Below are 25,389 nucleotides of genomic sequence, written 5' to 3' on the forward strand. Positions count from 1 at the left end.
AGGGGGAAGGAGCCACTGAATTCAACTTATGGAAGGACTTCCCTCTGGACTCTTATCCGTGGGAGTAAGCAGCTGATATAAAGAAAACCATTTTTTTCTTGCAGTCAGTTAAAATAATATTAGTTCAGTGTGATAAGTAGAGATGTTACAATAATAATGATAAGCTCTGATTGGCAGTTCCAATTATCATTGATGACTATAAAAGGAATAATAAATTATTACTTAATTTCAATATATTATATTCCTGATAAAAGATAAACACCAAAGAAGAGAGCTATTTGCTGCGAAGACAGGAGGAGTTAGGTAAGAGAATAAAAAAAAATATTATGAGGAGAAACATCCAGCGCTTTAGGTAAACATAAAGATGACTCTATGAGAACTGCACCATCATTAAATTGTACAATTATGGACAGATATTAGACAACAACGAGAGCCAGGTCATATAATTCTATTTCATTCTATTGTGAATAAGCAAAGAGAAATTTTGGGAACGTAAAAAGACTAGAAAGCAGCTCTTGACAAGATGTATGTATTAGGTCAGATCAACAGTACCTCAGAGTTTTATCACTGAATTCAGTCATTGTCTAACACTACTGGAATATCCTAATTCTCTGATCTGGAGGTACATCACACTAGTGGAGAATGCTATTTTCCCTTCTATTTTACCTGTTGAAATTTAAACTAATTCAAATATATTCAATACTAAAAGTCTTCCCTTTTATTCCCAGATAGAAATCTGCTTCTATCTCATATGTGCCTCTATTGCTGTGTTACTAGAAATGTATTTAGTTGAATAACACAATCATAAATTATATATTATTCTTGTTGCATAATCTTATTATTCATACAGCTTCTACTTTTGTTATTAATATTTCATTTGCCTTGCACGTTACTTTGCAAGGTAAGTGTGGCCATTTGCCATTTTCTTTCAATGTACAAAGTTTGACCTGTGATACAGAAAGGTTTTCCAAGTACAGTTAGGCTAAAATTACAGTGGGATCCTACTAGATAGCCTCTCTTTCTAGCATTCACCATCCACTCACATGAAACATCAAACCTTGATCATGTACATTGCATTCTGGAAAAGAGAAATCTTGAGCCCTCTTAGAAGGATGCCAATTGATGCTTAAATTTCCAAAATCAAGTTCTATAAACTGCATACTAAGACAAATATCAAAGCATAAAAAATTACCAAAGTGAATAATAGTAAAGAAGAAGAAAAAAGAGTGGAGAATGACTGAAGTTAGAGCAGGAGAGAGGAGAGTGAGAGTGAGCAGACCCAAGGAAAGAAGAGTCAGGAGGTGGGGCATAAAGAGGGGAAAAGAGCAAGAAATATATATTAGGGAGGATAGCTTGACCCAAGATTTTATCACACAATTCATCTTCTTTCTCTGTAACCCTCTGCACTATCACGAGCCCCAAAACCAGAATGGGGGTAGAGTTGTGGGTCATGACCAAGGGTTTCCAACGGTCTTAAAAATCTAGGCGTGGGGAAAACCCAGGAGTGGGGAAAGTGCAGCCCTATCTTCTATTCTGTCCTAAGTCTCTTCAAGTAAGGAGTTCCCACAAGACAGAAACTTCTCTCAAGCTGGCCCCAATACTGTGTACAGTTTGTTGCCCTCCTACCCTGTGTGCAGAGTGCTGAAGCCAGGGAGGACTTAGGGAGCCTGGACCACTCTAACCCTTCATTGGTCGAAATGCTCTCTGCAGCTCTGTCGTGTTGTAGAAACAAATTGAGTATAGATTCCATCAGATATCTTATCTTGCATGACAAACCACCATCATTCTGTGCCATGTTTTCCTCATGGCACTTTTCATTTCCTTATCCCTGAAGGTATAAATCCAAGGATTGAGCAAGGGTGTTAGGATGGTGTAAAATATCGCCACCATCTTGTCAAAGAAGAAAGCAGATGGAGGTCGGGCATACACAAATATACAGGGGACAAAGAACAAAACCACGACAGCAATGTGAGATCTGCAGGTGGAGAGGGCTTGCCGCTGCCCTTCGGTACTGTGGGTTTTCAGCGAGAACAAGATGACGCCATAGGAGACAAGCAGCCAACAAAAGATTATGATGTAGATAAACCCACTGTTGGCCGCCACTAAAAGGCCAAAGATGTGTCGGTGCAGGCCAGCTCTAGTAATGGGTACAAGTCACACATTAAATGATCGATGACATTGGGACCACAGAAGAGCAACTGGGAAGTAAAGAGAATTTGTATCATGGAATGCAGGAAGCCCGTGTCCAGGCCACCCCCATCAGAATGCCGCAGAGCCTTCATTCATGATAGAAGAGTAATGCAAGTGCTTGCAGATGGCTATGTAGCGGTCATAGGCTATGACTGTGAGGACAATCATCTCCACCCCAGCAAAGAAGTGTTCAGCAAAGAGCTGGGTCATGCAGCCTTTGAAGGGGACAGTTTTCCTCTCATGGAGTCCAAAACCATCTTTGGAGCAATGACGGTGGTAAGCAGGCATCCAGGAATGACAGAAAGGCCAAGAAGCAGTACATGGGGGTGGCGAGGAGTGCTGGGCTGCTGCCGATGGTCACCACAATTAGCAAGTTGCTGCCAACAGTTGCAATGTAGTTGAACAAAAATATAACAAACACTACTTTCTGAAAATTTAGATTCTGCGAAAAACCCAGCAGGATGAACTCAGTTACAAAGCTTTGGTTTTGCATGGTTCCCAAAGAAAAGCTAAATGCGACCACAGTGAGCATATAGAGTCTGTAAACATGAGAAAAGAAAAATTCGCCTGGGACCAGTTGATGATACCATCATATCACAGTCATATACAAGTTGGTACATCTATATGCAAAGCTGATGGTGTGCTTCTGTTTTAATTGAAAAACACAATATTAGAAATTTTCTAAGGGTAATAGTGAAAGGTCAGGCAGAATTTGGGAGGAATTAAATTATTAAATACGTTTAAAATAACCAGAGCTTTAATATAGGAGAAAACAAGTAGTTACATATGGTAGGAATGAGACATAGCTTTTATCTTAACTGCCAGCTCCAATCATTTCATAGTTGTTTCCCAGAGTGAATTGTTGAGGAGGATTCCAAAGCTACATCCAAATTCTGAGGATGAGGACCATAACTGATTGCCCATGCTTGCCATTAGTCTGGAATGGGAGCAGGGACGGCTGCATGCCACCCTAATCAGGAGAATGCCTTATCTACAAAGAGAAGGAGAAATAACCCAGAGATTAAGAACTTGAAAATCATAGCTACTTTCCTGATTTCTTTTAAAAATTTTTTTAACTGAATTAGGACTTTAAGAGAAATTAAGTCATTTTCTATAAAACAAAAAGAAAGATCTATGGAAAAGTGCCTAGATCTATACTAAAACATAACAAGTGTGCATGTGTTGAGTTGAGTTCTTTCTTCATTCATCATTTAAAATAAGAACAGATGTTTATAAAATAGTAATACCTACCTAAGAGTATTGTCATGATGACTGTTAATATCACATTATATTGTAATTACTACATGTGGTGTTAGTTGGGTCCTAGACCTATCTGGGGGGACCACTGTTTTATAAATGTCTCACCACTATGCTGTACACGTGAAACTAAAGTAATATTGAATGTCAACTGCAATTTAAATTTTTTATTTCAAAAATAAAAGCAAAAGAGAAAAAAATTTCTAAAGAACATCAAGTCTAGATTAGTAGAGCACTGGTTCAAATCCAGGTTCTTCTACTTAGTTATATTATATTAGAAAAGTTACCTAAAATTCTAAAAGACACGAATTCTACTTCTCTAACTGGATATAATAACAATGCCAAGGTTCTTATGAGAATCAGATAAGGCAATACATATGAGAAGCATTTATGCAGTTAGAAGCACAAAAGAAACATTACAATAAATAGTGAGAACAAACCCCGGAGACATAGACACAAAGCAGAAATGACAATGAATTTTACTCTTAATTCCTGCTTTACCATGACCGAGGCTGTTAAGTATTTTAATGTATTCTTTTGTTTCTTCACAAATACAAAATACTTTTTGATCACAGGAAAAATGTGATATTATTTAAATGTGCAACACTTTCATTTTTTAAAATTCTTTTATTGTGTTTACATAGATTCTAGTGTTGCCTGGAATGCATCCCCCTCCCCCGTATTCCCCTCAACATCCTCTTTGCCCCCCTTCCAGTAGCGCCCTCCCCCCTTCCCTTCAGCTTTATCCCATCCCATTATCCCCTTTCCTTCTGTCCTCTTTTCCTCTGGTCCCTTTGATCCCTCCTCTGTCTCAGTTCCGTTCCTCAGTTCACATTGTTCATTGGACTCCTCAAATGACTGAGGTCATATGATATTTTTCTTTTTCTGCCTAGCTTATTTCACTCAAAATAATAGTTTTCAGGTCCATCCATTTTATCGCAAAAGGTAAGGTTTCCTTCCTTTTCATGGCCGCATAGTATTCTATTGTATATATGTACCACTGCTTTTTAATTAACACATCCATTGACAGACACTTGGGCTGTTTCCAGATCTTCGCTATTGTGAACAATGCTGCCATAAACCTAGGGGTACATTTCTCCTTTTAAAACAGTGCTATGCTCAGTGGATAAAGTGTCAACCTGGAAACGTTGCCGGTTCAAAACCCTGGGCTTGCCTGGTCAAGGCACATATGGGAGTTGATTATTTCTGCTCCTCCCCCCTTCTCTCTCTCACTCTCTCTCTCTCTCTCTCTCTCTCCTCTCTATAATGAATAAATAAAATCTTTGAAAAAAAAGAAAAAAAACTGGTACTATGGTGTTTCCTAAAAGTGGGATAACTGGGTCAAAAGGCAGTTCGATTTTTTATTTTTTGAGGAATCTTCATATTGTTTTCCACAGTGGCTGCACCAGTCTGCATTCCCACCAGCAGTGCACCAGCATTCCCTTTTCTCCACCACCTCGCCAGCACTTACTCTGTGATGTTTTGTTGATGAGCGCCATTCTGACTGTTGTGAGGTGTTATCTCATCGTGGTTTTAATTTGCATTTCTCTAATGATAAGTGATGTTGAGCATTTTTTATATGCCTATTGGCCATCAGGACGTCCTCTTTGGAGAAGTGTCTATTCATTCCTTGGGCCCATTTTTTATTGGATTGTTTATATTCCTGGTACTCAGTTTTATAAGTTTTTTATAAGTTTTGGTTATTATGCCCTTATCAGACATATTGTCGAATATTTTCTCCCATTGTGTCATTTGTCTTTTTATTCAGTTCATATTGTCTTTAGCTGTGCAAAAGCTTTCACTTTAATATAGCCCCATTAGTTTATACTGTCTTTTATTTCACCTGTCCGTGAAGATAAATCAGCAAATATATTGCTGCAAGAGATGTCGGAGAGGTTACTACCTGTTTTCTTCTGAGATGCTTATGGTTCCACTGCTTACATTTAAGTCTTTTATCCTTTTTGAGTTTATTTTTGTGAATGATGTAAGTTGGTGGTCTAGTTTCATTTTTTTGCAGATAGCTGTCCAATTTTCCCAACACTATTTGTTGAAGAGGCTGTCTTTACTCCATTGTATGCTCTTACCTCCTTTGTCAAATATCAGTTGTCCATGAAGGTATGGGTTTATTTCTGGGTTCTCCATTCTGTTCCATTGATCTATATGCCTGTTCTTATGCCAGTACCAAGCTGTTTTGAATACAATGGCCTTGAAGTATAACTTGATACCAGGAAGTGTGACGCTTCCCACTTTATTGTTCTTTTTCAATATTACTGAGGCAATTCATGTTCTTTTTTGGTTCCATATAAATTTTTGGAATATGTGTTCTATATCTTTGAAGTATGTCATTGATATTTTCATTGGTATTGCATTGAATTCATAAATTGCTTTGGTTAATATAGACATTTTAATAATGTTTATTCTTCCTAACCATGAGCACGGTATATGGTTCCACTTGTATATATCTTCCTTGATTTCTTTTATCAATGTTTTATAATTTTCCGAGTACAAGTCTTTAATCTCCTTGGTTAAATTTACTCCTAGGTACTTTATGTTATGGTTGCATTAGTGAAAGGGATTCTTTCCTTAATTTCTCTTTCTGACATTTCATTGTTGGTGTATAAAAATGCCTCTGACTTCTGAGTATTAACTTTGTATCCTGCCACTTTGCTGAGTTCATTTATCAGGTCCAGTAGTCTTTTGACTGAGACTTTAGGGTTTTCTATATACAATATCATATCATCTGCAAATAATGATAGTTTCACTTCTTCTTTTCCAACTTGAATGCCTTTTATTTCTTCTTCTTGTCTGATTGCTGTGGCTAGGACTTCCAGGACTATGTTGAATAAGTGTGGTAAAAGGGGACACCCCTGCTTTGTTCCTCATCTTAAGGTATTGCTTTTAATTTTTGCCCATTGAGTATGATGTTGGCTGTAGGTTTGTCATAGATGGCCTTCATCATGTTAAGGTATGTTCCCTGTATTCCCACATTGCTGAGAGTTTTGTTCATGGGTGGGTGCTGGATTTTATCAAATGCTTTTTGTGCATCAATTGAAATTATCATGTAGTTTTTCTCCTTTTTTATTTCTTTCTTTATTTATTTTTATTTATTTATTTTTTTTACATAGATCGAGAGAGAGTCAGAGAGAGGGATAGATAGGGACAGACAGACAGAAAGGGAGAGAGATGAGAAGCATCAATCATCAGTTTTTTGTTGTGACAACTTAGTTGTTCATTGATTGCTTTCTCATATATGCCTTGACCGTGGGCCTTCAGCAGACCGAGTAAACCCTTGCTCAAGCCAGCGACCTTGGGTCCAAGCTGGTGAGCTTTGCTCAAATGAGATGAGCTGCGCTCAAGCTGGAGACCTTGGAGTCTTTAACATGGATCCTCTGCATCCCAGTCAGATGCACTATTTACTGCGCCACTGCCTGATCAGGCTTCTCCTTCCTTTTGTTTATGTGAGAAATCACATTGATTGATTTGTGAATATTGTACCAGCCTTGCCTTCCCAGAATAAATCCCACTCGATCATGTTGTATCATTTTTTTTCATATATTGCTGGATCCAGTTGGCTAATATTTTGTTGAGGATTTTAGCATCTAGATTCATCAAGGATATTGGCCTATACGTTTCTTTCTTTGTGTTGTCTTTACCTGGTTTTGGAATCAGAATTATGCTCATCTCATCAAAGGAGCTTAGAAGTATTCCTTCCTCTTGAATTTTTTGAAATATCTTGAGAAGAATAGGAATTAGTTCTTCTTTGAATATTTGGTAGAATTCATTTGTGAAGCCATTGGGCCCCTGGCTTTTGTTTATTGAGAGTTTTTTTAATAACTGTTTTGATATCCTTTGTAGTAATAGGTCTGTTTAGGTTTTCTGATTCTTCCTGATTAATATTTAAAATACTTTATGTTTCAAGGAATTTTTCCATTTCATCTAGGTTGTCTAATTTTTTGGCATACAGTTCTTCATACTATTTTCTTACAATTCTTTGTATTTCTCTTGGGTCAGTTGTTATTTCCCCACTCTCATTTCTATTTTTATTTATTTGAGTCCTCTCTCTTTTTTTCTTGGTTAGTCTGGTTAAAGGTTCGTTGATCTTGTTTACCTTTTCAAAGAACCAGCTCCGTGTTTTCTTGATCCTCTGTATTGCTTCTTTAACCTCTATGTCATTTATTTCCACTCTGATCTTAATTATTTCCTTCCTTCTACTAGCTCTGGGCTTTACTTGCTATTTTTGTTCTAGTTCTTTTAGATGCAGGGTTAAGTTGTATGAGCTTTTTCTAGCTTCTTAAAGTATGCCAGTAACGCTATGAACTTCCTCTCAGTACTGCCTTTGCTGTGTCCCATAAATTTTGAGTTGTTCTATGCTCATTATCATTCGTTTCTGAAATCTTTTTATTTCTTCTTTGATTTTATTGTTAACCCATTTGTTATTTAATAACATGCTATTTATTTTGCAAATGTTTGAGTATTTTTTAGTTTTTCTGTTGTGGTTGATTTCTAATTTCATGCCATTTTGATCAGAGAAAATGCTTGATATGATTTCAATCTTCTTAAACTTGTTGAGACCACTTCTGTGCCCTGACATGTGGTCTATCCTAGGGAATATTTTCATGAGCACTTGAAAAGAATGCATATTCTGCTGCTTTAGGGTGAAAGGATCTGAAGAAATCTACTAAATTGAGTTGGTCAAGTGTGTCCTTTACATCTGCTGTTTCTTTGTTAATTTTCTTTCTTGAAGATCTATCTAGTGATGTTAGAGGGGTATTGAAATTCCCTACTATTATAGTATTGCTGTTGATTTCGCTCTTTTTATCCATCAAAGTCTTATTTATATATTTAGGTGCTCCTGTGTTAGGTGCATAGACATTTATAATGGTTATAACTTCCTGTTGGATTGCTCCCTTTATCATTATGTAGTAACCTTCTTTATCTCTTACAATAGCCTTTGTTTTAAAAGTCCATTTTGTCTGATATAAGTATTGCTACCCCAACTTTTTTTTTATTTCTATTTGCATGAAATATTTTTTCCATCCTTTTACCTTCAGTCTATGTGCATCTTTTGTTTTAAGGTGTGTCTCTTGTAGACAGCATATGTATGGGTCCTGTTTTCTTATCCACGCAGCTACCCTATCTCTTTTGATTGGATCATTTAATTCATTGACATTTAAGGTTATTATTGATATATAGTTGTTTACTGCCACTTTATTCTTTAAAGCTGTATTCCTTTTTTGCTATATTCTTTTCCCTCTTTGATTTGTTTACAACAGGTAATTTAACGTTTCTTGTAGAATTGGTATGGATATAATGAATTCCTTGAGTTGCTTTTTTTTGTCTGGGAAGCTTTTTATATCTCCTTCAATTTTAAATGATAACCTTGCTGGATAAAGTAGTTCTGGTTGTAGGCTCTTGTTCTACATTACTTTGAATATTTCTTTCCTTTCCCTTCTGCCCTCAAGTGTTTCTGTTGAGAAGTCTGATGACATCCTTACGGGGGCTCCTTTGTAGGTGATAGCATTTTTTCCTCTAGCAGCTTTTAATATTTTCTCTTTATCACTTAGCTTTGGTATTTTAATTATGATGTGACTTGGTGTAGATTTCTTTGGGTTTCTCTTTAATGAAATTCTCTGTGCTTCTTGAACTCATGTGATTTTTTCTGCATCAATTTAGAGACATTTTCAGCTATGATTTGATTGAACAAAGTCTCTATCCCTTGTTTTCTCTTTTTCTTCAGGAACCCTTATGATATGGATGTTTTTTCTCCTCATGTTGTCACAGAGCTCTCTCAGAGTTTTCTCAGACTTTTTAAGTCTCTTTTTTTTTTTTTTTTTTTGCTGCTCTGCTTCTGTACCTTCGTTTATCTTGTCTTCTAACTTGCTGATTCAAACCTCAGCTTCATGCATCCTTTTAATTCTTTCCATTGTGGTCTTCATTTCTTATATTGTATTTGTCATTTCTGACTGATTCTTTTTTATTTTTTCAATGTCCTTTTTTATACTTGCTATCTCTTTATTTAGTTGTTCACTATGATCATCTATTGTTGTTCTAATTCTTTGAGCATCCTAACAATCATTATTTGAACTCTGAATCTGATAATTTGGTTATATCTGACTCATTCAAGACCTTTTCTGGGCATTTCTCTTGCTTCAATTGGGTTGCATTTTTCTGTATTCCCATTTTGTCTGTGTATAAAAAGAGTGTGGCCATTGTAGTCCAATGGGTGTGACTTCTGTGTTCCCTAGGTGTGGTCTGTCTGCAGGCCCACCACCCCCTCTGCTGCTGCCTTGGGAATTTGGGTGTTTGGGTATGGGTGTTTCCAGCACCAGCCAGCTGCAGCTATCACTGCGGTTTCTGCCTCTCCTCGACAGAAGGGGCTATATTCACATGCTCTAGTCTACAAGCCCCGGCCTTCACCCTGCCGCTGACAGTGGAGCTGTGTGCCATGCCCAGGGCCGCAAGCCTCGGCACTGTGGGCAGTGATGAGCACCTTTGCTCAGCTGTGGTCTCCACCTATTCCCAGGCTTTTGCCCTGCCCCATGGGCGAAGTTGCACTCAGCCAGCCAGGGCTGCTTGCCTGTGCTCAGCCATGGGTCTCTGCAGATCCCAGGCTTTCATTTTTCCTCTGCAGGTGGAATTGGAGGCAGGCCCGTAGCTGACTGCACTGGTTTTGTGTGCCCCTTCCACCCTGCTGGGTGAGACTGAGCTCACATCCAGCCTTAGTCTTGGCCTGTTCAGTTTCAGCCCCACTGATTGGACTGTGCTTCCATGTCCTATCCCCACCTGCCCTCTGGCTACCCCGTAGCAGTATGGTTGGGGCACTGCACCTCAGACCCTAACACTCAATACTGTATTTCTTAAGCAACTCTGCTCTGAGTGCTGCAGAAGAGCCTGTTTGGCTGGTGTCTTGCATATCTTTGCTGATATTGCTGGTTCCAGGGGAAATATTCACTTCAGATTTGGCGAGTGGCTCAACCCAGGGGTTTGGTGGCTGGCCCTCAAAGTATTTCTGCCTGTGCCTCCTAGATTACTCTCTCTTCCTGCTATTCCAGTTCTGTCATCTCTCCTTAGCCCCCGGAGCCCCGGGTGAGTAGTTTAAAAGAGGTTTTCTGCATAGTCCCTTTAAGAAGAATTCTGGGTCTGAGAAATCTGTCTCTTTCTCACAAACAGTATCCTTGTTTTGCAACTACATACTGTCCATACACTTCTTCTAGGCTCTGTGGCTGTAGGCTGGGGCTTTGTTCCTGGGGCCCAGGGCCTTCCCCTCTCTGCTAAACTCACTTCCCGTCATGCGAGTCCCTCTAGGCTGCCGTTCGCTCCTGGAAGCTGGGCAGCCCTCTCTACATTTCCGCTTTTCCTACCAGTCTCTGTGTGGCTTCTTCGGTATTCTTAGGTTAAAGAGTCCTATTAGTTTAATCCAAAATTGGTTTTTCCAGATGATGGTTCTTAAAATTAAGTTCCAACCAGCAGTCTTATAGAAAGATGGAATATTTTAAAGATGTCACTCAAGTCTTTTAGTTTACATTGTTTTAGTGAGAAATCTACTGTAACTTTTATTTTTATGTCTCTGTACATAGTATCTTTTCTCTTTAGCTGCTTTTAACATTTTCTCTTTGTCACTGCTTTTGACCAATTTATTATAATGCATTTTTACTGTAATTTTCTCCATTTTTTTGTGTTTGTGGTTTATTAGATTCTTGGGTCTATGTATTTACAGTTTTTATTAAATTTGGTGGAAAATTGGCCATTACTCCTTTAAGTGTTTTTTCTGTCCTTTCTCTCATTCATTCTATTCTTTGATGATTTCAAAATCAGGTAGCCACACAACCTTCTCCCTGCCTAGGTTAGGGCATCCTGGTTCGTGATCATTTCTGTAGCTCTCTAACCCTTTGATTAATTTGACCCTCATGCTATATTCCCACAAAAAGTCACTCAAGCCAAATTATAAACCAGTTGTAGCTTCAAGTTTCACCTCATCCTAGAGGATTTTGTAGATTTGCTTGTCTTCAGAAAACATTAATGGATTGTGTGAATTTTTAACCAAATTGTGTTTTATCCTGTTAATACTACTTTGGGACCATACCAACTACTCTCACATTAAATTCAGAGTGATCAAAGTCTAATGTAGATAATTTTGGTTTACTCTTTGCAATGATAACACTCTTTTTGCAATAGACCCACTCTTGTCCCACGCTCAGACCACAGAGTTTTATTGGTGTGTGTACCTAGGCTCCCAACATAAATGTGTGATCTGGGCTTAGAAAATCAGAGAATTCCTTTTTTTTTTTTAACAATGCCTCAGGGAGGTGTACTGACCCATGTCCATGTCAAATGCAATCTCAATACACTTGTTGGTTTTCTGGGTTAAAGAAAAAGTCCACCTTTCCTGATGAAGTTATTAAGCATGTATTTTTATACTGCAGGCCAGCCTAGGTCCCAGGGTACGTTTAGGACACAAGACATTGGTGTTATGCCCTAACCCAGTTCTACTTATTCAAACCCTATTACTCTAGCTTCTGATTGGATCCTCTCTTTCTGACTCATGGGATGGTGAAAGGAGAAGGGTGAGAAATTTCTGCACTGTCCCGTGGAACTATGGCCCATTGGCATCTGCTGGGGTACTACATAACCCCTTAGCTATCTAGCTAGTTGAACAGACTGGTGCCCAATGACATCAACACAAATTATCCCCATCATCTGTTGATACCTAGTGATGACTTTCTCCAGGACCCGGAGGTGCTTTTGTACAAGAAGGCTCACACCTGGAGGCTGAGGTTCTGTGAATCTGAAAATGGCTCTACTTCCCACTGATGCCAAAAAGAATTTTATAAGAGCTGTTTTAGATCATTTATGAATTCACTTTTTATTTCTTTTTTTCCCTGATCCAATTAACAATTAATCTTCAACTTTTTTCCCTTCCCTTTATTCCAAGGTTTGCAGTGATCCTTCCCCCTTTCCTCATTACTCCTTCCTGAAGTCAACCTCTACTCAACCCACTTTGAAGTTTTCTCTGTTCACAGATAAAGTCAAATTGTAGATCTGTGATAGCACACTGGATCAGGTGTCAACTTGGAATGCTGAGGTCACCAGTTCAAAGCCTGGGCTAGCCTTACACTGTCAAGAAACATACGAGCCTGGCCAGACAGTGGCGCAGTAAATACAGCATCAAACTGGGACACAGAAGACCCAGGTTTGAAATCCCGAGGTCACCAGCTTGAGCGCGGGCTCATCTGGTTTCAGCAAGGATCACCAGCTTGAGCCCAAGGTCGTTGGCTTGAACAAGGGGTCACTCTGTATGCTATAGTCCCATGGTCAAAGCACATGTAGATATAAGAAAGCAATCAATAAACAACTAAGGTGCCTCAATGATGAATTGATGCTTCTCACCTGTCTTTCCTCCTGTCTGTCTCTATCGGTCCCTTTCTCTGTATCTTTCTCTGTCACAGAAAATAAATTAAACAAAAAGAAACATACAACAGGCAACTCTGAGTTGATGCTTCCTACTTCTCCTCCATCTTTCTCTCTCTCTCTCTCCTCTCTCTAAAATCAATAAATAAAATTATTTTTAATTGGCTAATGGGCACATAACACAATCAACAGTTCAAATGTACAAATGTTTACCTGAAACCTATGTACTCTTATTGGTCAATGTCACCACATTAAATTTAAATTCTAAATTAAAAACAAAGAAAAAAATTGTATAAACTTTTGTCCATAAAATGTGTCTTTTATGTGAGTATGAACAAATGTTTCTGAAATTGGAATAATGAGCAATCTCTTTCTAAATGAACATAAGTTCTAAGTCCAGCATCAACAAAGAATATTTTTGAATTAATTATTTCTTATGCAACAAGATACTAAAGCTAAATTTTGACTGGACACAACACATGTGAAGTTACAAAGTTTATCCAAATCACTGTATGCCCATCTCCAAAACAAAGAAAATGACAAACACAAGCATCCCTCAACAATATAAAGAATATAAACCTAGACAGAGTGTAAAGTGGGAGAGTGGCTTGTGAGAACAGCTTTGGGGAAATCGCTGTGGAGATATGCCAGTCCCTCACCCCAAACGTTACGCGTGTGTGCATGAGAGGGGGGTGGAGATGGAAAGGTATTTCAGAGTGCTATTCTGAGAAATTAGTAAACACTCCATATTTCTGGGCCTAAGAGACTAAAAATCTTAGCAAGAAGGATGGGCTGACTGACAGGTGGAGGCAGATGAGGATGGCTGGTTGACATCAGCCTACGTCAACAGTGTTTCTAAATTAATAGCATTTGTCAGGGTAGAGGTGCATGGATGTCTCCCTCTGGACTGACACAGAAGAGCCATAAGAATGTCTTTTTGGAAACAACCCAGTAATAGGGCCACTTGGAATTCCCATTACAGAATTTTGAAGGTGACCACTGACTTTCTAAGGATTAAAAAAGGAGTCAACCATAATCATAATAGACATTTTCTTCCTATGTCAAGGGTACTAGATTAAGAGGGCAACCAAAAGTTTCCAAAAAAAGAGAAATAAAAAGCTTTCAACATCTACCAGCCCAGAGACAGTTAGCCATTTGTTAAGATACCAGGTCAAGTAAGACCTTTCTGTCCCCTGACTGCTTCTCCCACCTTCTCTAATTGAGCCCTTACCTGAAATCTAAAGGAATCGAGCCCTGACCTGTGCTGGCGCAGTGGATAAGGCATGGAACTGGAATGCTGAGGTTTCCGGTTCAAATTCTTGGGCTTGCCAGTCAAGGCTCATACAAGAAGCCACGGGTTGATGTTTTTCACTTCTACCCACACCCCTCTCTTTTCTCCAAAATAAAATGTAAGAGAATCTTTGCTCTGAATTATCTCATAAGAAGAAAATTCCTGAAGTTTTCTGGGTTTTTATTTAGGTGCTGATAAACACTTTCTCACACAATAATAATTTTGAAGGATGACAAGAGATCAGATGAAAGTCTTATTTTGAATAAGTGTTGGTTCCTTAACAGCCAAATCGCTTAAATATAATCTTCATAGGACCAGATTCAAAAGCTTCCGAAACAAAACGGTTAGACATAAAATTAGGAAACACCACTCACTTGGAAGAAGTATGAAATTAAACTGACAAGTATAAGCATAATATTGAGAGCTCTGACAAATGACCCGTCTGGGACTCATATTTATTCCACCATCACTATCTAAACCACAACTATCAGGAATCTTCGGAGAAATAGACATTTTGTCTCCAGTTGATGGAAATGCTTCATAGATTTGTGAGTTCACCGTGTTCCTTTCTCATTAGCCCATGTGACTAAGAGTAAGGCTTTCTGATGGCAATTGGATGGGAATTACAAACTCAGGTGCTGAAACGGTATGACAGCACTTGATTATGAGATTATGAGGTTTATGTGGAAGTTGTGGTAAGTGTGAATTAGACATATAAGTTCTCTTCAAAAATAAAAATACACAATTCAAAACACTGTCATATAAAAGACCAACATTAAAAAGTATTAGAACTAAATTTAATCCCAGATTCTTCCCAAAAAATCTGAATTTTAGTTGTGAATGCTACAGAAGCCAAAATTAAATAATTAATTAATAAAAGGAAACACTTCTATTCTGATAACCAAATACACATCACAGCTAAGGAAGATTAATGATAGAGGAACATCCTGTGGCTTCATTTTCCTACAAAGGTTTATTTACCCAAAAGTGATGTTCAAGAAGTAAGGAAAATAAAGCCCCTTCTCTCCCATCCTTACAAAATTTCCACTTTCCTTTCTCTTTCCCCATCACGCATAGTTCTCTGTCCTCCCTTATTACCTGTACTCTTCCTTCTGTATATTCTTGCCTCAAACTCTCTTCCTGCCTCTGCCTCTCCTTTGTGAAGAGCAGTGGGAGGACCCCAAAGAGCAACTGACTGGCTAATATTACCGATTTCATTCAGCCATTATACACATCCCTCTCTTGCTACTCACAGACTTAATTTTGAGAGGTTTCCCAGTGACAGTGCAGGTTTTCACTGATGTTTCTAGCTTTTAATAGACTTAGAGGGCTCAAGAGTATATATGCCCCTAGTGAAGTAGGCTCAGGTCCAGATTTCCAGAGTAGCATTTTCTCAGAACATCTCTAATCTTAAGGTTGTCAAGACACCAACCTTAATTCTCTAAGAATCCAGACCTTATGAATTTAGCTCTTTACTTTTTAAATGAGATGAGGGGAGACAAAGCCAGACTCCCACATGTGCCACTACCGGGATCCACCCAGCAAGTCCCCTACAGGGTGATGCTCCTTTTGCACCTGAGGTAAAACTGCATGGAGCTATCCCCACTAGAGGCAGGAGGGGCCAACTCGCTGGAACCAACGGAGCCATGGCTGCGAGAGGGGGAGTGAGAGAGAAGGTGGGAGTGGTGACAAAGCAGTAGGTCACTTTCACTGTGTGCCCTGCCCAGGAAATGAACCTGAGACATCCACATTCCAGGCCAAAGCTGTACCACTGAGCCACCTGGCCAGGGCCTGGATTAGCTCTTATGACCACTTAGAATAAAAAATTGGTGCATACACACTTATTCTGTCAATAGTCAATACTTTTATTTCTGAAAAAAACATTGTATAGGAAGCAAAATTTCCTAGTGTGTATGGCAGATGTTGATAGAATTCAAGTAAGGATCATCATAGGTTGTTCAAAATGGTCGTGGGCTTTAAATAGAAATCATATTCTAATGCAGTCCTCTCAGATTTCTTGTTTGTTTCCCTATAAGAATATTATTTCTTTCTTGACCATGAAACAAAACTAAGCTATTAGGATATATACATTGGAACTTAAATATATAATTTACCAATTGAAGTCATTCTTTGCTACACCATAACTTTTTCATGGCATTTTTCACCTCTGCATTTCTCAGTGTATAGATTAGAGGGTTGAGCAAGGGTGTCCCGATGGTATAAAACACAGCCACCATCTTGTCCAATGGAAATGTGGTTGGTGGACGTGTATATATGAATATACACGGGCCAAAAAATAAGACAATTACAATAAAGTGGGAGGTACACGTGGAAAGGGCTTTTTGCCTTCCTTCTGCACTGTGGTTTCTCAGTGAATACAGGATAACTACATAGGAGGCAAGCAGGATTATAAAACTCACTATGCAAATGAAACCACTATTAAAAACAATGAGCAAATTTATCACATAAGTGTCCATGCAGGCAAGTTTCAACAAGGGCTGCAAGTCACAAAAATAGTGGTCAATCACATTGGGGCCACAGAAGGGCAATTGCAAAGCTAGGAAAATCTGTGCTGAAGAGTGGATACAAGAGCCCACCCAGGCCAGAACCACCAACACACCACAGACTCTCTGGCTCATGATGATGGTGTATCGCAAGGGCTTACAAATGGCAACATAGCGATCAAAGGCCATGAGGATGAGCACAAAGGTCTCCATGCACCCAAAGAAATGGGCTGCAAACACCTGAGTCATGCACTCATTGTAGGAAATGGTCTTCTTCTGAGAAAGGGCATCCACAATCAATCTGGGGGCTGTGGTTGTAGAGAAGCAGGCATCAGCAAAGGACAGATAGAAAAGGAAGAAGTACATGGGACTCTCCAGGGTCCTGCTTGTTTTAATCGTCGCTACAATGAGAAAGTTCCCCGACAGTGTCGCAAGGTAAAGAATCAAGAAGATTCCAAATATTGCTTTCTGCTTTCCTGCATCCTGTGTCAACCCAAACAGAATGAATTCAATCACACTGTTATTCATCGCCATACTAGTGGCCATAGGTAAGATGCAGTTGGCAAAGGTTTAATCTGCAAAGAGAATAAAAGAAGAGTCATCCTGAGATCAGCAACTGAACTCTACATTCCTTATTTCTGCTCCATCCTGTTACCTCCAACTGCCTTTCATTCACTGTGAATCTCTGTACACATGCAAATATGCAAGCCCCTCCCAGATCCTTCTGTTGTTCAGAAACTCACTGCATTACACCAAAAGCTTTTACATTCAAAGAATAAAAATAAATAAATGTCCTAGCCTGAACAGGCCGTGGTGCAATGGATAGAGCATCGGACTGAAACGTAAAGGACCCAGGTTCAAATCCCCTAGGTCTCCTGCATGAGCGTGGGCTCATCTAGCTTGAGCACAGTGTTCCAGGCTTGAGTGTGGGATCACAGACATGACCTGAAAGTTGCTCGCTTGAGCCCAAGATCACTGGCTTGAGCCTAAGGTCGCAGGCTTGAGCAAGGGGTCCCTCGCTCTGCTGTAGCCCCACAGGTCAATGCACATATGAGAAAGCAATCAATGAACAACAAAAGAGCCACAACAAGAATGATGTTTCTCATCTCTGTCCCTTCCTGTCTGTCTGTCACTATCTGTTCCTCTCTCTCTCTTGCTGTCTCTGTAAAAAATATAAATAAAAAAAACAAACAAACAAATAAATAAATAAATGTCCTTTTAAAAGTTTGATTTGCACCAAGACTGAAAACTGCAGAACTTGTACTTTCCTTGGGCAAGTGACTTAACCTTTTGAAGCTTAGCCTTCCTGTGAAAAATGAAGAACAAATACTGGCCCCACCATATTCTGATTGTTTCTAAGAATTATAAAAAGATTTATACTCATACATAAACACACACATACACACATATATTTCATGGATGATGCATCTTATCTGTGAGCTTCTAAATCTGAACAGCATTAGGCCAATATAATTAAGTACTGATATTGTTAGAGAATCCCTCTGGAAAAAAATATTTCAGTTTGGTTCACTCCTTTTTGTGTCCATCATCCCTAACCCTTTCAGGACACTGGATAAAATGTACTTTATTTTTAACAGTTTTATTTTGCCGATACCTCTTGTGTAGATGTCAGCTCCACTGACAATCTTGATATAACAAATGTCTGGGTGATATTTTGAGGTTGGCATAACTTAGGTAAACAACTGTTTATCTAGAACTTATTCCCTTAAAATACTGAATCTATCTGTCCATAAATTTGACCTGACAAAATTTCTAATATGCCTATAATCTAAGTATTAATAATATTATTACTCATCTATGTTCCTCTTTACCCTAAATTTCCACTAAAAACATTATTTGAAAAAGATTTCAAAAAAAGGAAAAGAAAAAGATTCCATGCCGATATACAATTTTACGATTTTTCAAGTCCTTATTCTTTGCATATATAGTATATGTGATTGAAATCATCATATATCATTTTGTGTTTTGATGTTCGCTTAGAATTATTTTAACATTTCTTACCATACTCTTATATTTTCCATAGTTTAAATTTAATGTTGTGATAATATGTCAATTTTGTCCATTGATATATTTTTATTGCTTCTAGTTGTCACTCAAAAATAAAAATTTTACAAAAAACTTTAGAATACCTTCCCAAGTATAATACTGCTGCCCCAAATGCCAGAGATGATCACTGCTATTGACAAGAATTAAATTTTTTCAATATATTGTACCTTTTTATTAGCTATATTTTACTATACAAATAATCCATAATCATGACCAAATATTCAAAGTAAGAGAATGTAAGAAGAAAATACTAAACTCTCTCTCCAAATTATTGGAATCTATAATCCCACTCTCCATTTGGTTACTTGTCTGTCTATCCAGAAAATTTCTTTAAGTATATTTGCATATGTGTTTATGTATAGATCCTTTTTTATATACAGGTATGGCCAACACAATATTATTTTGTAGAAAAACTGATGCACAAGCAAAAAAAGCACAGGTTATCTCATATCTTATGACATGATTTTATTATCTGACATGGTTAATAGAAATAAAAAATTGCATTTTAATTATATTCATATATTCTTATTGCCATATTTAATATTTTAATACAGTTTTCTAAAAATATTTTTCCTTGAAAAATTTTTTTCTCTTTTGTTGGCTCACTTTTTACAATCTGGATATTTACCTAGTATAGATATTAATCTAGCAAAAGCACTTATTTCTTGATTAAGAGTACAGTTACTGAAACTGGATGGCCTGAATTCAAATCCCAGTTCCCCTATTTCCTGGCCATGCAGTCTTGGGAAAACCACTTTTTAAATAATCCTGGCTACTCTTTTGATGAAATGAGGAAAAATTATGGCTCAGAATAAAAACTATAGAAGCCTCAACCTCTGCTACTTCCACTATTAGGATTTTGTTATTATTTTTCATTTCCCATAAATTCTTACTTCCTATATATGTCAAACTGTCAATTTCCTCTTTTTTAGTCTATAATTTTCAAATGTTTTTAAAATTATAGTATGTGTTCACTTCCATAATTCCATAATTATGATTCATTGCAAATACTGAATCAAAATTATCTGAATGAGTTATGAGAAACGGGGAAAAGATTCATCTGTTCTTAACAATTTAATATGAGCTTTAACATAATGTAAGTAAAAGAAGTAATGATTTAAGACACTATGATACTAGAAGAGTATAAATTCCTAAAGGACAGTGAAAACTTCAGCACTATGTGAAGACATGGACTATAACATGAACTGAAGAGAGGCAGGACCTAAGACAGGTTCTCTGAGACACAAATATTCAAAAGCAGAGCTGAGAGGTGGGTCACACAGTGGTCAGTGCATCGACCCTGTAGCCACACAGCCTGATTCACGCCCCACACAACCACCATTACGGTGGGAGAGCTATCATGTCCCCTCATACCTCTGTGCCTCATTTTCTTCCCCTGTAAACACACAATAATAAAGTCACCTACCCTTTCGGGTTGCTATGGAGGTCAGACAATTCCATATGTGCCAAGCCTATAGAGGATGCAGGTAGGCAGGTAGGCGGCCTCTGCAGTTGGAGTGCTAACATTCATTAGGATTATTAATCTTGGCTTTCCAAGAGATACCTCTGACTTTTCAAAAATATTAATCCAAAATGGTCATCTACCCATAACACAGCTGTGCTGATGTTTTAAATCCTAGGTCCTTAGCTGAGGAACTGAACTGTCGCGCATGCTCCTTCTCTCGCGGTGATCAGAAGCTATGAATGACAATTCCGAATACCTTTAATAAATATTTAAAAATAAATAAAGTGCATAACTTCTTCAATATAAGGGGCCCTGATGAGAGGCAAGTAGAAATAAAATAGTCCCTTGGTTGTGAAGATGTTTGGGGTCCAGAAATATGAAAATCAGAAAAGTGAGCATTAGGCATAAAAAACATGAAATCAAAGTTTTAATGACAGTAAGGCAAATGTATCAGCAACTAGAGGAAAGATCAATATGAAACCTCCAGAGTAGCCAGATTCTAACGTCACAGGAGGAAGGCTTGGAAAAGTCCGTTTTCCTCCTAGCCAAAGGCCATGAAAGCCAGGGTATGAGGTGTAAATATATTTTAATAGGTGAAATATAAAATTTGGAAGCATACAAAACAGGAGAATAGATTTTACTAAGATTTATCCAGCACCTAAGAAAAAACTACACTCACATTTGTTTAACAGAAGTTAGTCATCTTTTCTTTCTAGATTTAGTTCAACTAGACTTTGAGCTGACCTATAATGAAGTGTCCACCTCCCTCAAGATGTTCGAGTTCCCGTGAAGACATCTGTCTTTCTCTCCCTTGCACTTGGAAACTCAGTGGAAGGCATACAAATGACCCCCAACAAAATAAAGACTGGCCTGCAGGCACCCCAACTATGATTGGAGGTGGCTTCTGACTTGGCACTTCCTTTGTTAAAGAAGGATTCTAGTGCTCACTTTCAGTAAGCTTCTGTGGGACACAGAAAAATTAAGAATCTCCTCTCAGCATTAATAGAATGCTCTTGTCATGGTTGTCACTGTTCAGGCTTTACATATATTTTAGAACAGTCATGGGTTCCCAACACAATTGAGAGAAAGCTACGGAAATTATCCATATAGTCCCTGCCTCTGCACATGCATAAACTGCCACACACCGTTAACACCTCCCTCCAGAGGGGCACATCTGCTCTAAATGATAAAGCCACAATGAATGACACATCTGAATCACCCCAAACCCATAATTTACCTTTGGGCTCCTCATGGTGGTGTACGTTCTACGGGTCTGGATAAACGTGTGATGATATATGTCTGTTGTTCTAAAAACCTACAGGGTATTTTCACTGCCTTAAAAATAGTGTCATTGTTATAGTCACAAAACATAAATATAATTCCTTTCACACAATGTCCAATATTCAATACATTCTATATAATAAGTCACACAATTTACTTTGAGATATTTGTGTCGGTTTTTAATGTGAGAATTATTAGCTCATACATACCAGTCAGGCTGTTATTTCATAAATGTCAGTTATTATACATGGCCAGCCCTAAATTCATTAATGGAATCCTCATATGGATATTTTATGTTCCCAGAGAGAAAGGACACAATTTCAAATATGTCATCAACCTCTCCCTCCTTTACCTCTTTGTCACTCCTTGAAAAATTGTAAAAGTATAGAGACCAACGAGAGGAAACCGCCTGCGTCTAGATCGGCCCAAACAGGAACATAACGGTGGGGTGCACGAACTTGGTAGAAAAAACCGTGCGCGCGGCTGCGCTTTCCCACCCGGAGTCGTTACATATGTGGGAAAAAATGCTTCCTGAAAGCAGTTCATTATTGAAGGCTGTGATGCTGGTAAGCGTTTTCTGTGCCTTGATCACTATGCTAGGACACATTAGGATTGGTTATGTAAATAAAATGTACCATGAACATCACCTACAAGCTCCTAATAAAGAAGGCATCTTGAAAATTTCAGATGAACGCCTGGAGCTCAGTAAGAAGTTTCGGGTTTACTGTATCATCCTCGTAAAACCGCAAGATGTGCGTCTTTCGGCTGCAGTGAAGGAGACTTGGACCAAACACTGTGACAAAGCAGAGTTCTTCAGTTCTGAAACTGTTCAAGTGTTTGAGTCAATTAACATGGGAACAAATGACATGTGGTTAATGATGAGAAAGGCTTACAAACACGCCTTTGATAAATATCAAGACCAGTACAGCTGGTTCTTCCTTGTACGCCCCACAACGTTTGCTATTATTGAAAACCTAAAGTATTTTTTGTTTAAAAAGGACCCATCACAACCTTTCTACCTAGGCCGCACTGTAAAATCTGGAGACCTTGAATATGTGAATGTGGAAGGAGGAATTGTCTTAAGTATAGAATCAGTGAAAAGACTTAACAGCCTTCTCAGTGTTCCTGAAAAGTGTCCTGAACAGAGAGGGATGATTTGGAAGATATCTGAAGATAAGCAGCTAGCAGTCTGCCTGAAATATGGTGGAGTGTTTGCAGAAAATGTAGAAGATTCTGAAGGAAAAGATGTATTTAATACCAAATCTGTTGGGCTTTTAATTCAAGAGACATTGACTAATCAAACCAACCTGGTAGTAGAAGGATGTTGTTCAGATATGGCTGTTACTTTTAATGGACTGACCCCTAATCAGATGCATGTGATGATGTACGGGGTGTACCGACTTAGGGCATTTGGGCATCTTTTCAGTGATGCCTTGGTTTTCTTACCTCCAAACGATTCTGACAATGACTGAGAAGTGAAACGAGAATATATATGTGATTACCATATAGTACATGTATTGTCATTATTTGCAATAACAACTATATATCCAACTCAGCAGCATGTTTCTTTTTTTATTTTTCAGTTTGGTGACACTGGTTTAATCACATTAAAATTTAGGAATACATTTTTAAATAGGGTGGGCTTTTCCCTTAAAACATATGTGAAAATTTCCAATATGTTGGAAGGAAATATTTTAAGAATAATTTTATAAATAAAGCATATATTTATAAATATACTTATGCTATCAATTCTAAATAATGAACATTTAAAATCTGTGGCACAATTTCTTTCTGATTTTTTAAAATATTTAAATGTTTTTTTCACTTTCAAAGATATGCAAATGAATTGCTAGTTGTGAATTTGTGAATAAAGTAAATCTTTTAGCTGTGCTTCCATTACTTCTCATGTCGGTTTCTGTTCTAAGGCTCCACAAGTGACAGTGAGTTTGCTTCCTCAAAATACACAACCAAGCAACAAAGGAAATGGACCCAAGTAATGAAAAAGTGGAAACTGAAATCCAACCTTGAGAGAATGAGTGACAATTACTTATAGAGTTTAAGTTTCCCTGGGAACTAACCTAGGGGAGTCTTAGCATACACAATTGTATTGTAACTCTCTGTACTTTTCTGTGCAGATCCTGGAATTGGAGAAGTGACAACGAAGAATATAATGTCATTTAACAATGCTGTTTCCCAGTGAATCAAGCTCTCATCTGTGGTTTGGATAAAAAAAATATATCAGTTGAGTAAGAGGCAAGAGAAAGGAAATAGTTTAGTGCAGCTTCAACACTTACCTTTCTCTTTTAAAAAAACAGGTGATATCCAACAGAGAGCTCATAGTTTTCACTCCTTCAGTTCTGATTTACCTTGATGATGAATCTTGCACATGAGTTTGCAACATGTAAATTGTGTTTCAAATGGATCCGCTTGGCTTTACCATTACAGGTTCTTTGTGTAGGGGATATGCTCCTTAGAAGGCCAAACCTTCCTAGAAAGTGGGAATTATTCAATAGATTCTCCGAAAGGACTGGAATACCAGCAGAAAGTTTCTTCTATTCTTAGCACTTCCTAGAATAAAAAGGAATATCCCCACTATTCTGTGATAGAAACATCTCTAAAGCTAGCTCTATTACCCCAAAACATTGCCCTGTAGAGCACATGAATTAAAGAATTCTTTGTCCTCCATCAGATATTTATAGGGGATTCATGAAAGTTCACAGATGCTCCACCTTAGGAGGGATGAGAACTCCACCCATCTCACCCAAACCAAACCAATTTGCTCATTAAGCTACTTAGCTCACTTAATCCAGGATCACAGCAAACCACGCGGCCAATTTGTCCCCTACAAGGCTGTCAACAGGCAGATTCTGTCCTCAGAGTCCAAGTTTGCCCTAAGGGACACCTCCCATTTCTGTTACCAGGTGCTCTACCCATGAGCCCTGCTCTAAGGAAAAACTACGCTTTCTAAGTCACATTGACTTTCTGAGGCATTGACTACTAAAAGCTACCAAAGGCTCTTTCTGTCCTTTAAGTCAAACCTTTTCTAATGGCAGCAAAGCCTTGAGACCAGGTGAAGATTCAAACAGATGGGAAATAATAGAATTCTGGCTCCCTCATTTGTTTCTGTGGCTTCAGGCATATATCTTCTCCTAGCTTCCTATTCTAGAAAATGTGGGCATGAGGTATAATAATTACTACAAATAATAATAACATTGATAAAATATAATATAAATAATTACGATGAAAAGTATTAACTAAAATTTCTATAATTTCAAAAATAATATGAAATCAATAGGTAAAAGGAGGGAGAAGAAAGAATTACAAAAAAATCTCTTTACACATTTTTATTTTTAAATATAAATTATATACAGTAAGATACACAATTTTTAAATGTATAGGAAGTGAGCTTTGTCAAATGTATACAACATGCAACTAATATCACAAAGTAGAAGTTGTCAATTATCTTCTACAAATCAAACAACCATATTTAGCTTTTTTGTGTTTACTTCATGTTTATATATTTTTTGCTTTCTCCTCTTTATTTGGTTTTATTTTTATTCTTAATAGCCAATGTTTCTATTTATCACAATGCTAGTAGTTGCCATTTTCTCTTTTTCCATTTTCTTGATTAAGTTTATTGGGATGACGTTGGGTAGTAAGATGATATAGGTTTCAAGTGTACAGTTCTATGATACATGATCTGTATATTGTATATGCCCACCACCTAAAGTCAAATCATCTTCAGTCACAATATGTTTGACCCCTTTACTCATTATTACTACCCCACCCTCTTCCCTCTGGTAACCACCATCCCGATGTCTGCGTGAGTTTTTGTTTGTTTTCACATTTGTTCATTTGTTGCTTTCAGTTTTATATCCCTCGTGTGAGTCAAAATCATATGGTTCTTAACATTATCTGTCAGACAT

General features: G+C 37.9%; 2 protein-coding genes and 1 pseudogene across 2 annotated transcripts; 1 reads left to right on the forward strand and 2 right to left on the reverse strand.

Annotated features, from left to right (window-relative positions):
* Positions 1–1,758: 1,758 nt before the first annotated feature.
* LOC136388675 (olfactory receptor 4C15-like) lies at positions 1,759–2,683 on the reverse strand (annotated as a pseudogene).
* A 13,526-nt stretch (positions 2,684–16,209) lies between these two features.
* Positions 16,210–24,074, reverse strand: LOC136388678 (olfactory receptor 4C11-like). Its single transcript, XM_066360498.1, has 2 exons — positions 23,758–24,074; positions 16,210–17,225 (listed from the first exon to the last, which is right to left on the reverse strand). Exon 2 carries the CDS (start codon positions 17,194–17,196, stop codon positions 16,270–16,272), a length of 927 nt encoding a protein of 308 aa, XP_066216595.1. The 5' UTR covers positions 17,197–17,225; positions 23,758–24,074; the 3' UTR covers positions 16,210–16,269.
* Positions 21,988–22,935, forward strand: LOC136388677 (C1GALT1-specific chaperone 1-like). Its single transcript, XM_066360497.1, has one exon. It carries the CDS (start codon positions 21,988–21,990, stop codon positions 22,933–22,935), a length of 948 nt encoding a protein of 315 aa, XP_066216594.1.
* Positions 24,075–25,389: the final 1,315 nt, after the last annotated feature.

Source organism: Saccopteryx leptura, chromosome 1 (genome assembly GCF_036850995.1).
Source record: "Saccopteryx leptura isolate mSacLep1 chromosome 1, mSacLep1_pri_phased_curated, whole genome shotgun sequence".
Lineage (NCBI taxonomy): Eukaryota > Metazoa > Chordata > Mammalia > Chiroptera > Emballonuridae > Saccopteryx > Saccopteryx leptura.